The sequence below is a fragment of the Polyodon spathula genome, chromosome 19, assembly GCF_017654505.1.
Source record: "Polyodon spathula isolate WHYD16114869_AA chromosome 19, ASM1765450v1, whole genome shotgun sequence".
In the NCBI taxonomy this organism is placed as follows: Eukaryota; Metazoa; Chordata; class Actinopteri; order Acipenseriformes; family Polyodontidae; genus Polyodon; species Polyodon spathula.
The window spans coordinates 1,743,486-1,758,023 of record NC_054552.1 but is presented as its reverse complement, the minus strand read 5'-3'; the positions used below and the strand labels follow the sequence as shown (position 1 = coordinate 1,758,023).

At 41.4% G+C, this 14,538-nt stretch overlaps 2 protein-coding genes across 2 annotated transcripts; one reads left to right on the top strand and one right to left on the bottom strand.

The window, feature by feature from the left end:
- Positions 1-3,686: 3,686 nt before the first annotated feature.
- fshb (follicle stimulating hormone subunit beta) lies at positions 3,687-6,368 on the bottom strand. The gene is made up of 2 exons (XM_041219355.1): positions 5,068-6,368; positions 3,687-4,380 (listed from the first exon to the last, which is right to left on the bottom strand). Exons 1-2 carry the CDS (start codon positions 5,227-5,229, stop codon positions 4,156-4,158), a joined length of 387 nt encoding a protein of 128 aa, XP_041075289.1. The 5' UTR covers positions 5,230-6,368; the 3' UTR covers positions 3,687-4,155.
- A 3,672-nt stretch (positions 6,369-10,040) lies between these two features.
- On the top strand, positions 10,041-14,074 carry kcna4 (potassium voltage-gated channel, shaker-related subfamily, member 4). The gene has a single exon (XM_041219354.1). It carries the CDS (start codon positions 10,298-10,300, stop codon positions 12,362-12,364), a length of 2,067 nt encoding a protein of 688 aa, XP_041075288.1. The 5' UTR covers positions 10,041-10,297; the 3' UTR covers positions 12,365-14,074.
- Positions 14,075-14,538: the final 464 nt, after the last annotated feature.

Sequence of the window (14,538 nt, the reverse complement as noted above, 5' to 3'; positions counted from 1 at the left end):
ATATATATATATATATATATATATATACACACACATACATATATGTATAATATACTGCTCGACCATGGGGGAAAACCTTGAATACCAAGTAAGGCTTAAGGAGCTTTTATTTTTTATCAGCAGATTTATACACTTACAAATCAAGAGCAATGGAAAATGAACATTTGTTTGTTGTTTGCATTATTGTATCTGTTTAGAGGAAAATATTGTTAGTTCTGTTATAAATAAAGCTTTCTTTTTATAAACCACCTATGTGACAATGTGTGCTTGATGTGTGTGCTTTTCAGTGAACAATATACTCAATAAGCTAGTTATAAATGATGTATTTGTTTTGCAAAGCAAGTTGGACTCGTCAAGGCAACCAGAGTACACAGACCCATGGTTGTCAACGTTTATTAATTGTGAATTTTTCTATGCTACACTTCTAAACTGTTGCCGAAAGGGATAAAGGTCAACCCAATTACTTAGCAACTGCATTCCAATTCAGCTGGCATCAGCTTATCAACACAGACTCGGCTACTGACCTGTTCAGCGACCGACCGACATTGACGCATCTAATGGTGAGAATAATATTTGCATTGTAATTGTGTGTCGATCCATCCCACATAGCTTACTAGTTTAATTGCAGAGCAGGTAGAGGTGTGTGCTGAGTGAAGGTGCTTTGTGGTGAGTTGGTTTTTTTTGAAGTTCCTAATTTTAATACACCGCAACGCGTTTTGCCTTTCAAATTATTCAAATTATTTTCTGTCATGCAAGTCCAAAGTTGGTATTATGTAATGTAACGTGAATGCTAAGACTTTTGAACAGTGAATATGAATGTGTTATCAGATCTGTGGGTTTTTTTTTTTTTTTATTTATATTGGTGCAAACCCTGTGATTTTCTACTCTAACTGTTCAAGTAAATGTTGTAAAGTGCAATAACACGACTTAAATGTATTTAATTAAAACTATATCTAGGCATTTTCTGTGTCTGTTTATAGATATATTAGCAACACACCCCAAAGCTAATATATATGCAACAATCTTGACATTTTTTAGGAGTGCTGTAGAATGCTACCATCTAGTGGTTCAATCTAGAAAGTACATTTGAGACATTCAGTTTTAACCTATATACCAAATAAACTGTACATAGATCTGAAATATTATCTTTCCACATACACATGGTATATTTAGGTTACGGTTTGTTTTTTGTGTTTATATATAATTGATGCCATTTTTTTTTTCCCCACACTGAAATAAATTGGTATGCTTATTGCATTTCCTTTGCATGGTAGAGCAGAAAGCATGGAGAAAAGGCCAGGGTTTGACTACCTAGTGGCACAGCTGGAGAGACTGGGAAGGGACTGGGAGACCCCGTCAGTACCCTGCTGCACCCCAGTGACATCTGTGCTCAAAGAACACCGCTCTCTCCCATCGGAGGCTGAGGAAATCACTTCTCAGACAGGACCAGCCTTGGGTATAGCGCAGCCTGTCACACACAGGTCAAGCATTTCCGTAAAGTTGCTTGAGGTCTTCCCTGATGGGGAATTCGCTACGGGGGAAATGGAGAATGTTAACCTACTGAGACGGGTGAAGCCTGCGCGCTTGATCAGGTCCATGTGCCACATGTTCAAATTGAAGGCGTTGGAAACAAGTAAACCTGCCATAGAAGAAACACTAAGCTCCCAGCCTCTTCTCATCCTCCACTGCAAAACTAGAGCTACACAGCATCACAGGAAAAGAAAGAGGCCAAGTGGGGTTGCTGGCCTACCAAAGACTAACCCAAGCATTGGCGACAGGACTGAAGCCACTTTCCAAAAGCCGGTCATCACACGCAGGCAACATATCGCTTTAAAGCTGCCAGAAATTTCTCCAAGTGGAGAATTTCCAAAAGAGCAAATCAGGAAAGGAAAATTAAGGAATACAGCACACTCTGTCAATCCGTTGGGCCGGGTGCAGCCACTGAATAACAAGCCCATGGAAGCAAGTAAATCTGAAAGTGGAGGACATTTCCCAGTCAGTCTGCCTTCTGCTGCTCTTCAGCATGAGGATGAGGTTGTATGGCATCGTGGGAAGGAAAAGACGCCAACTGAAACAACAGCCCCCCCAAAAATGCACAGCAGAACGAGCAAAAGCACAGAGCATATGTTTTATATAAAATTGCCGGAGTTCCAGCTCAAGGTTGGCACAGTTAATCCATGCGACAGAAAAGCCAGTAAAAGGCAGGGGCAGATCTGGAGCAGAGTCTAAGGGGGCAGGTGTATCTATCATCAAAGTCTGATATGCACTTGGAGGGAATCTGCTGCAAGATGAAAAAAGAAGCCATTCGCAGCACAACACGTTTAAGGCAGTCAGCCTGAAGCAAAGCTGAAGGTTTGAATTCATTTGGAAGTGAATTTGGATTTTGTTAGTGTTCATTAGCAGTCTACCATGAAAGAAAGAGACTGACCTTGATAGCAGACCCTGTTTAGGGTTGAGTTGGGTTGTCTCCAGTGTAGCGACACACATTTGAGACTTGCTAGCAGTCAGGTGAAGGTTTTGATTATTTCCCTGGCAGAGCTGGGGGCGGAGGATTAGATATTAACTTCAGATTAGTTAAAGGTTATCCTCATAACTGACAGAGAAGAATACACAAGGATTAACACTCATTGCCATATTTAAGCTTCTCTGCTCACGACGTCTGGAATATAATCGTTCTATAAAAATCATGCTTACAAAAAACAGTTGCTCTTTCAGTCATTGGAAAGAAACTTTTAAGCAAAATCAGAGCACGCTATTTTAGTTGTTTGTGTGTAATATTGTATGAATTAATGGTAAACAAGTATATTGGTGGCATTCGACTATATATGTAAAAATGTAAGCCAGACTGACAGCTAGGCAGACTATTCTGATACCACCAATAATTTGTGCTAAATCAGGCCAGTAAAATTTTGAAATTGGACTCTCTGTTCTCTGTTGCTGTACAGACAGGGTCTGCTGTTTCTATTGGACTGCGTCTTGTTGAACTTGACTCTCTCTGACATGTTTTTGGTCCAATATGGTGTACAGCACATACCAGATATTCCCAGTGTGTGTTTGAGCTTAGTCATTTCAGTAGCATTTATTGCAAATATAGTAAATAACATATATTTCACTACAGTTGATGCAGTTGATCATGATTCGGTGCACAGGTGTCAACCAATGCGCAGAACGCTCTATACTGTATATACCATGTGTCCTGTGTTTTTACTTGTGAATTTGTTTTTAAGGGTATTGATTTACTCATGTTCTGTTGTTATTGTTCTAACAACTGCTGGGATCAAATTGCTATGATCTGCAACATCTGCCAGGATGGCTTGCATTTTGATATACACACACATTACTGGTTTCTGTTTATTAAGGCATTATAGAAGGCTTTACTGTCACATACTCTTATTTCAGTGAACTAAACGAGAAGCGAGTACAAACACTTGGAAAAGAATGAAGCTGTTTATGGTTTGATTTCTTGAAAATGAAACCTGCATGTGAATCCGTTCATGTGTAACTGCGATTCCAGAAGCTCAGTGGACATGCTGTATTGAGAGGTATGACAGAAACAGGGCTGCTTGTATAAGAGAGAGTAGAATGATTGCAAAGAGCAGCAGGACTCAAGGGACAGAACAACAACTCTGAAGATGATATTTAATCGTTAATACATATAACAGCATATTGTTTTCAAATTGTTTACAATGTGCAGTTTAAAAATACTAACAATACAGATTGAATCCATATCCTTCTCAAAAGACCCTACACATTTCAAATGGGAAAGACCCTCAATAACTGCAAGAGCTGTCAAAGGGAAGACATTTCCAGTCAAACGTTGTCATTCTTAACTACCTCAGCTTTCCCATGATTCTACTATGCATTTACCATAGTTTATCATGTACTAGCGTAGTATACAGCACTTGTCCCAAACACTCTATATTATAGTAGTATACTATAGAAATCCAGACCCATTGTTTATATCATCAAAAGAGATACTCAGCACACACCTGATATTTGTGATTTTCATAGCGCTGTCAAACAAAATCATCATGAAACTGGAAACCAGTTTTTCAGCTGATTAAGCATAACTCTGTAAATCAAGGGAAGGGTTCTAAACTCCATGAGGGAGGTAGGCTAGCAGGGTACTAATTATATAACAGTGCCTTTTCTGTTCTAGTTCTCCTGGCTGCTGCAGTCGGAGGGTCCTAGGCTTAGGGTGCCACAGTCAGTGTAGTCCGTGTCACACTGGCCACACTGACAGCTGAGTGCCATGGGGTAAGTGTAGAAAGGGTCCACGTGTTCGGGGCAGTTGGGCAGCTGCACTGTTACGTAAGCGATCTCTTTGAAGGTGCACACCAGCTGGGTGTAGAGTGATATTGAGCTCTTGTACACTTCGGCCTAGAGAAATAAAGAAAATAGGTGAACATATTTTCAAAAGGTACAGAAGCCACCAGCTTATTGCACATATTTCAACCTGTAGCCCAGTGAGATTTTTTTGTACTATTTATCCTTAACCTAAACTCAAGCTGTGGAAAATTAATTAGAAATTAGAATGGGGGAGCAAACAGGTTTCTTTGCATTTTAATTAATAATCCCTGTTGCCTGAATCAATTACACAACCGAACACAACATCTGAACCCCTAAGCTCATAACTAGTCCGGCTACCAGCTGAGCTTTTAGTTTTACAACAGGGCTAATTACTAGACGCATTCCCCCATTGTGTCTCCACAGAGGAACCAGTGAGATTTATTTTAATGACCTTATATGGTAATATTGTAAAACGTCGAAACCTGCGTTTTTATAACCTTCAGTGATTTTAGAGATACCCCACTTCTCCACTTGGCCCGTTATCAGCCCTTGGGAGTCTTTTCAGAAGCACATTTTTCCCTGCAATAGTTAGTAAGCGTGACAAATAATGATCTAAGTAGAAATGACAATAGAGAAACTAGAAATAAAATATTAGAAATATACAGATTACATAGATTAATAAGGATGTCAATAGCCCTCTGCCCACAGGGGTAAACATTGAGATTAAAAAAGAAGTGGTATGAAAAGGCACCACATAAAAAAAAACACAGTGCTCACCTGCGTAAGGCACACCCCGGCACAGGAGGTGGTGTTGACAGGCACACAGTTTCTGCAGCCATCTTTCTCTATCCCTATTGTGATGTTCTCCAGGGCACAGCTGGCATTACACGGCACAGCTGCCCAGCACAGCAACACAAAGCAAAACAGAACCGATGCCATGTCTTTAACCTGCAGGCACAACAAAAGCTTGTCGTTATCAACTGTGGGACAAGTTGATTTAATTACAGTTACTTAAATGTTACTGGTTTCTTTTGTTGGATTAAAGGAAAGAAAGTGGTAAAAGGTAAAGGAATTGGCTGCTGTAAGACACTGTCTCAATTAAAATGAGGAAACCTGCAGGGCAGTTGACTCCCGCTGGCTAGGAGCCTTAACTTTCGCATCTTATCCTTTATACTGTGTGCTCCGGTGTGTGTTACACCTGTGGGATTAACACAGCACCCATTTGATCAGGGTTAACCAATGGATGTAATACATTCCACCATGACGGTAAATCTATTTAGGCTAGACTTGAATCTGCCAAAAAGCCTTGAGATGCTGTACAGTGCTGGTAAAATGGAGGCAGGTTTCCAAAAATGACGCAACTGTCAAGGTCGCTGTTGTGTCTGTAGAGCAAGGTAGCCTTGTGCTCCCACGCGTCGCCCTCGGACTAGGGAGAATCATCTCTGTACATGCCTGCTCTTTGCCTTTACTCTTTTAAAGCAAGTTTAAAGTCAATAACGCTTAACAGTGTAAATCAAACAATAAACAGCACAGTGCCTGATATACAAAGCATGGCGGCTGATAATGAGTATATCTCTGATGGTGTTTATTTGTATTTGTGTTATTAATATTTCTATAAACCACATCGCTTTGCTAAGAAAACCAGAACATTTTAATTAAACCTGAAAATCAAAAGCAGAGCATGGTTAAAACTAAAAATTAGGGCTTGCTCAAAATCCACTGTGACTTGTCAAGATATGAATGTCAGGGCCCTAGATGCAGGATGGAGCAGTCAGTGTATTTGCATCAAGTAGGACTCATGTTTTGGACAGATGCAGGTTTGTGGATTAATGAATATGATCCCAAAGTATCAGGGTCTATTCTAGTGATGTGCACAGTGGCAGGTCTTAATACCCCCTGCATTAGACAGATTGCTACAATCATCTGCAGTATATGCACATCTAGTGAAATAAAATGTAAGTGGAGACAGGCCAGAAGACTAACAGAAATATGCAACATTTTTTCAATTCTTCTTCTTGTGATAGGGAGACCTCTAGTGGAAGTGTGCTGCATTTGCAAGACAGATCCCTGCAGCGAATTAGCATCGCTGCTGCTAGGTCACTTTTTAGCATCCCATTCAATTGCAAATGAATAGCGCATTTCATCCACAATTTCACCACGATTTATTCTTCTTTGTTAATATACCGGTTCTGTGAAAGCGGGATGCAATGCAATGCTGAGGCGGCAGCTGAGCCGGACAGTAACAATGAGGAGATCCATTTCCGATACAAACAGGTATACAGGTTAGAACAGGAAATACTCATCTTTCAGCAGGGCACCCAAAAAAGCACGAGCTGCCACGAGTGCAGTACTTGCACGGGAGCTTTTAAAACCTTGATATATATATATATGTATGTGTGTGTGCGCGCGTGTGTGTCAGTGTGCGTGTGCGTGTGCGTGTGTAAAGATCTAAATGGTTTTAAATATCACACTGAGAATCTGTATATTGCAGATATGCTTACCTTATGCCAACACTCATCTATTATAAACAGCGCATTAGAACCAGCATGTGATCTGCATTGTGAACGAGGGGTGCGTAGTGAACCTTTGAGTGCACCTTGATCAACTCTATCTATTTTATATCTACATCAAAAACGAATATTTTATCAGAAACTGTCACGTGTCCACGTGCGTGGCTGTACGTGTGTAAAATCTATTAGGTGACTCTTAGCACACTGATAACGTCTAAGATTGCAGATATGCTTACCTTATGCATACGGTTGTCTAGTAGATAAGCGCTTGTCGCGTAGTCTGTGGATCTCATGTGGACGACTATACGTAGTGACCTGTTGAGGCGACTTGATCCCTCTATCCATTTTATATCTAACGCAAACACGCATTGCTATCAGCAAACTTCACTTGGGGGGTCCCTTTTTTTGCTTGAAAATAAAAGTCTTTGACAGTGCACCGGACAGAATCAGTAAAGACGCAAGCGATGGCATAATCCCACCCCAACCCCCCACCACCCCCCCCACCCCCCGCCCCCCCCCCACCCCCCCCCCCCCCCCCCCCCCACCCCCCCCCCCGACAAGAGGGTGGTTAGGTTGTTTGAACCCACCCCCCCCTCCCCCCCCCCCCCCCCCCCCCTCCCCCCCCCCCCCCCCCCCCCCCCCCCCCCCCCGCCCGCTGTTCTCCCACCCGCTGTTCTCCCACCCAATCCCACACAAGACGAGACAGAGACGGCCCATTCACGACATCACTCACACCAAAGAAAGAGTGAAGTTGCTACAATCACGCTCGCAGTAATACAACACAATACAACCACAAAACCGTACTCAGACTACTATTTCCATAATCCTCCCTTCTCGTCCACCCTCTCCCGCAGTCACAACAGTACTGCATTAAAGCTGCTGCAGGTGGGGCGGTGGCTGGGACTGACCCTGGGGCTGTGCCTGGGAATAGGGCTAACGCTGATCCTGGATGTGGTTTTGTGACTGGGTTGGGAACAGACTTTGCTTCTGTTTGGTCCGTTTCGCGCAAGTCATTCACGACTGGCAGGAAAGTAGATGACAGGTGCAGGCGCTCGCTTCAGCCATGCTGGTAATATAGATCCACTTTACACCCGAATCGGTTCTAGAAAGATGTTTACTCTGTTACCATTGACCTATGGAAAACATTCATTTATTACAAATATGTCGCTGTCTTTATCCTTTTAAAACCTCCCTATCAATTTAGAAATATGAGAATACACTTTTAATATTGAGGATGAGTGTTTCATATAGGACTCAGAAGCGGGTCTAATATCAGCACCAAACCGTTTGAGGTTGTTAAGATGTTCGTTACGTTAAATACAGTGCAAATAAAACGGTTAATGAACAATGCAACAGATATGGGCCAATGAAGGAACAAGCAGTTATTTGAATATGATGACTGCAATTTCCCGTTCTAACCACTAAGGGATGATATAAGGCAAAGATTCTACGAATCGCCAGCTGAGAGCTACTGGCTTTTAATAACACAAATAAACAATGAGGAATACAGAGGAGACAGGACAGCCAGATATTTAATGCATTGATTACAGAATAAAAAAAAAAATACAGTTAAAAAAAAAATAATAATAATAAAAAAAATATTGATTCTAATAGCAAGCTGACGTGAACTGCTTATTTTTTTTTTTTAGTTTAATAATAATTATTATTAGACCGTTGTATATATAATAATATATATATATATATTATATATATATATATATATATATATATATATATATATATATATATATATATATATATATATATACTATATATATATATATTATATCCTATATATATATAATATATATCTATATATATATATATACGTACTGTTCAAGTGATGATTGATCAGGCCGAAGCAGAATATGAACAGGTGCAGTTCTTACGTTGTGTTGAGCGAAATAGCCATTGGCAATAATAATTTTGCTGTGATACAATAGGCAGCCAGCCGCACGGAACATGCAGACTTCTGTTTGTTTTTGGACTGCTTTCTGTGAGCAGCACGGAGGCGGTGGGTTGGGGGTAATCATTCGTTTGGCTCAATACTTTAACATCACGTACTGCTGCCATGCTCTGACTACTGGGCAAAAGACGGATCCAAAATCCTGCAGAACAGGTGTGTTCATAACAGCAACACCAATATACATTAGTACGGGAGCGCAGTGACACACGGCTAACTGTTCATTCATCTCGCGTTCATTTCGCTGAAGTACTTTTGTCACAAACAGAGGAATTGAAATAAAAACAGAAAAAACTGTATATTGGTCCGCAATTTAACTACAAAAACTACAAGAAGTGCATTCGGACAGAGAGAGAGAGAGAGAGAGAGAGAGAGAGAGAGAGAGAGAGAGAGAGAGAGAGAGAGAGAGAGAGAGAGAGAGAGAGGGAAAAGATACGCCCGGGTCTTGGTTTGCAGTACAAAACAGTAAGTACGACGATGATGGAATATTTGGAGAAATTGTTTGTGGGTGGCGACGGGGGGTAATGTAACGTAGTTGCATGCATGGATGAAGTCTATGTGTAGTTATAGAAACGAGGTCTCGGAGGTATAGTATATACAAAAACATTAATATTGAGTATGCCAGTCAGGATCTCCTGTTGCCTCTACAGTACCCGCTTTTTAACATTATATCATTTTTGTATGAGCTAGAATCAAGCTCAATCTATCTCGGCAGGGTATAAGGATTCAATTAAATATGTTTACAATGAAATGGATTTCATTATTATGCATTGCATTGCAAATAATTTTAAAAACGTTTACCCCCACCCCCAACTCACACTTTGTTTTGTTTCTCCTGCAGATTGATGTATTGCGCAAAATAACTTAATTTTATGTTCTGGGAACAATCGACTGCTGCAACAGGGAATACTACGGCATGATAGACATTTCAGGATCAAATGACTTTGTGAACATGCTGGCAATAAAGAATAAGTGATATTCTATGGAGATGGGAGCCATGCTAATTTGCCATCTAACATTATTCAAGCATTTTCGGAATGCTGATGTCTTGCACGGCTGCCGCAAACATTAAGAACTTGGAAAAAGATACATGATATCATATAATTAAATGAAAGAAACAGGAAGAAGATGTATTGATGACTTTTTTTTTTGGAGAGCAAAATACATCACTTGAACTTGGCAATGGCGTGAATAATAATAATAATAATAATAATAATAATAATAATAATAATAATAATAATAATAATAATAATAATAATAAAAACATGATCTGGGGATTTAGCTGCGGATTGAAACTGAAAGAATGGACTCTAGCAACAAGGTTACATTGAGTTTACGCTTCGTCACCAACAGGTGCACCAGGGGTCTGACCATTTGAAGTTATTAAGAAAACAAAAACAAACAAACAAAAAAAAAAAACTATACTGCTACCTTCAGAAGTCTACACGGTTTGTCATTTACGTGTTTTCAGGGCCTCCCAAGTCTCCCTTACTTTGAATCCTAAAATACAAATTGAATCATTTAATAAGCTAAAATGGAGGCTGCTATGGTGAGTGTGGAAAGTGGAGGGTGCAACAGCCACCCGCCTTACGGTTACGCGCAGGCTCGGGCAAGGGAGAGGGAACGGGAGCGCGAACGGGAGCGCCAAGCACACTCCAGAGCTGAAGCTGCGGCGGCAGGAGTAGGAGGGGGCGGCCGCCACCATCACCACCACCACCACAACCCGCAGCAACAGCAGCAGAATCAGTCTCGCACCGCCTCCTTGTGCCAAGCTACCGACAGCTGTAGCGATGGGACCGCCTCGTGCCCCTCCTCCGCCTCCGCCTCTCAACAGCAGCAACACCACCACGAGCCACAACAACAGCAGCAGCAACTAGTCCAAGGGAAGAAAAAGCATCGGGGCTCAGAGCAGGACAGGAGAAAGAAGCGTCGTCAGGGCTGCGGAGGGGGCCACTCTCGCCACTCGGAGTTGGCTCCAACTGGGTCGGAGGAAGAAATTATGAAAGAGGAGGAAGAAGAAGAAGAAGAAGAAGAAGAAGAAGAAGAAGAAGAAGAAGAAGAAGAAGAAGTTGACGCAGGGGAACTGACTGCAGGTGACAGGAAAACAAGTTTTCTCTCTACCATGGATGATGAACAGGAGAGGGTTTCTCTCACTGACAGACTATCCCGGCAAGGCTATGACTCTGTCTACAGGCAGTACGAGTGCTGCGAGAGAGTTGTCATCAACGTCTCCGGACTGAAGTTCGAGACGCAGCTGAAAACTTTGACTAGGTTTCCTGACACGCTGTTAGGGGACGCGGAAAAACGAATCAGTCACTTCGACCCCCTGAGGAACGAGTACTTTTTTGACAGGAATAGACCCAGCTTTGATGCCATCCTGTACTTTTACCAGTCAGGCGGCAGGTTAAAGAGACCCCCCAGCGTGCCTTTTGACATCTTCTCTGAGGAGATCAAGTTTTACGAACTTGGAGAAGATGCAATGCTGAAGTTCAGGGAGGACGAGGGTTTCGTGAAGGAGGAGGAGAAGCCTTTGCCAGAGGACGAGTTCAAACGCCAGGTCTGGCTTCTGTTTGAACACCCAGAAAGCTCAGTGCCCGCTAGAGGAATTGCGATCGTCTCAGTGGTGGTAATCCTGATCTCCATAATCATATTTTGTATGGAAACATTACCTGTGTTCAGAGAAGACAACGATTACTTAAACAGCGGCGTCAACGGCACAGCCCAAGACAATGGATCTACACCTTTTAACGACCCTTTTTTCATTGTGGAGACTGTGTGCATTATTTGGTTCTCTTTTGAACTGATTGTTCGTTTCTATGCATGTCCCAGCAAAGCTGACTTCTTTAAAACCATTATGAACACTATTGACATTGTATCCATTTTGCCTTATTTTATCACGATTGCCTCTGATCTCGCTCAGCAGCATCAAGGCAACGGGCAACAAGCCATGTCTTTTGCCATTTTGAGGATAATTCGCCTTGTCAGAGTGTTTCGCATATTCAAACTTTCCAGGCACTCGAAAGGCCTGCAAATCCTCGGACATACCCTCAGGGCCAGTCTGAGGGAGCTGGGTCTGCTGATGTTTTTCCTTTTCATCGGCGTCATCCTGTTTTCCAGCGCGGTGTATTTTGCAGAAGCAGACGAGCCCCGCTCCCAGTTCGGGAGTATCCCCGATGCCTTTTGGTGGGCTGTGGTAACCATGACCACGGTCGGCTATGGCGACATGAAGCCTATAACTGTCGGTGGCAAGATAGTGGGCTCACTCTGTGCCATAGCAGGTGTTTTAACCATTGCTCTCCCGGTGCCGGTAATTGTTTCCAACTTTAACTATTTTTACCATAGAGAAACTGACAATGAAGACCAGTCACCGGTTCAGCAGTCTGCACCCACCTGCCCCTGCTTCCCCACAAACTTCCTAAGGAAGTGTAGAGGTTCCTCCTCATCCTCTTCTTTGGGGGACAAATCTGAGTACGTGGAGATGGAGGAGGGAGTGACGGAAGCGCTCTGCGCAAAGGAAAATCAGAGCCAGAGTAAAGGCAATGGCACAGAAATAGTCAAGAAACACTGTGTGAATCCTAGCTCGGTACAAACCGACGTGTGATGCGGGTGCAGTTCTTTCGTACTGCGTTTGGAATGATTACCGCTCAAGCATTGAAGAGACATACATGCACAAACCAGCAAGGGGAAATGAACTGCATACACAATGCTGTGCTTTATCAATATTATAAGAACTAATGCGAGTGCAGACATATGAGAGGTCAATGATGGACTGCAAAGAGACGTTCACATGAGAGGGCGGGAGGCATATTTTGTTTTTCATTCTCAAAGCTTCATCCTGAACTCTTCGTTATTTACGGTTTTGCACATTAACTTAACACTATCATTGACATCCATCAGCTCTGCGTTTGGCATTTTTAACAGAATTTCAAATTCATACAACTGTGAGTGTAGGTATGGACAGCACTAATAACAGAAAACACTGTCAGAAAATAGCGGTGCTCGGCAAGCGATTGTCAATACTTGTTTAAAGGATTAGCGCAAGGCACTCTTGCGAACAATAACAAAGTAATTTGTGTAACATCAAAGAAAACGCTGCTCAATCCTAAAAAAAATATAATAATTATAAGGCACTTTAAGAAAAGAAAACAAACAAACAAACAAACGTTCCTTAACAGTAAAGTACCTCCTGTCTTGTTAGCAAACAGATAAAGTTAAAGCACTCAAAGGATACAGGTGGAGCTCCAGTTTTGCTGTTGTTTGATAAAACTCTGCCTTGTTTGCACTATTAAGGCAAATCTGTACTGTAATGCTGTGAAATGTTAATTATAATTGCAAGACAATCACGCAAGCCATCCTATTTCCGGGACGTTTGACTGTAATCTATTTATACACCATCCAATAAATACGCACAGCGACACACTGCAGTCATTTGGAACGTTGTAGGCTACTTCTTTCTTTCTTTTTTTTGGTCGCCATCTATATGTTGAATGGCATTTGATAACCTGGGAAGACTAGTCGCTGTTGTCAGCTGCTTTGTTTTTTGTAAGGATGTCCGATAAATACCGATTTAGCGCTTCCAGCTGTTGCCCAATAGTTGGCAGTTCATTACGGTCACATACCCTTTCTGAAATGCAAGTCTCCCCCCTGGAACAGTGCCCCCTTAAGGGAATATTACTGTCCACGTCATTCTGTTGTGTACAGAACTAAGTTGTTCGTTTTTTCTGTTGCAATTATCCCAAAACACATACTGGGGGTGTATAAACATCAACCAAGCTAGTAAAGCCTTCTAACCATGTGCATTGGCGGATTGAATGTGAGGGAATAGAATCGAATTATGTTTCAGAGACCACAGCAACTCTATCATACAGTATTTACCCCCCCCCCCCCCCAAAAGAAAGCAAACAAAACAAAACAAAAAAATCAAAAAAAAACAAAAAAAAACCAAACAAACAAAAAAACCCTAACATCAATAACATTATTTCAGGCAGTCGTGCGAGCCCGTGTTGCTGCTGCAATTTAACACAGTACCACAAACCCTACACACAAACTGCATGTCTTGTTCAAGACTGATCTGAAAGCATTCCCCAAGGACGTCTATCTTATAATTCCTTCTGAAGATCATGTGACAGAACCGCACTCTCCAGGGATGAGGGAATTGTGCTTCCAGTTCAAAATCATCTCCTCTAATTTATTCCAGAGAAATGCAAAATCCATTTAAACCATCACAAGTGGAAATCATTTACATTATGGCTATATACGAACTTGGACACTTTACCATCAGAAGAAAGAACAAACAACCCCAAAAAGTATGTGTGTGTGTGTGGTATCTATATATATAATCTGACGGGATATATATTATATATAGATATATATATTATATATATATATATAATAGATATATATGATATATATATTTCAGAGAAAGGTCTTCCCTTAGATGCACAAGACTTACTTCTAAGATTTTTTCCATCTAAAGTTGTTGTTATTATTATTATTATTATTATTATTATTATTATTATTATTATTATTATTATTAGTAGTTTAAACATGCTTTTCTAGCTCATATTCTATTTTCCACGCTCACTGTTATACCTCTAGGAGAGCGCTTTTGCCATGCATTACGCGTGTTTCGCAACAAGTGCAATTGCATTTTACTCCAGGGAAATGGAAGTGTTTCACGGAAACTGCCCAATGTAATCAACATGTTCCAGAATGGAAATATCTAAGTGATCGGCTGTGGATCTTGGCTGAGAAATGCTTGTGGCAGAGAAAGCA

Excerpts from the sequence above, each read along its gene's own strand:
- fshb (XM_041219355.1), bottom strand. The coding sequence starts at position 5,229 with ATGGCATCGGTTCTGTTTTGCTTTGTGTTGCTGTGCTGGGCAGCTGTG. Across the intron at positions 4,381-5,067 it reads CCGGGGTGTGCCTTACGCAG|GCCGAAGTGTACAAGAGCTC; the intron begins GTGAGCACTGTG and ends TTATTTCTCTAG.
- kcna4 (XM_041219354.1), top strand. The coding sequence starts at position 10,298 with ATGGAGGCTGCTATGGTGAGTGTGGAAAGTGGAGGGTGCAACAGCCAC.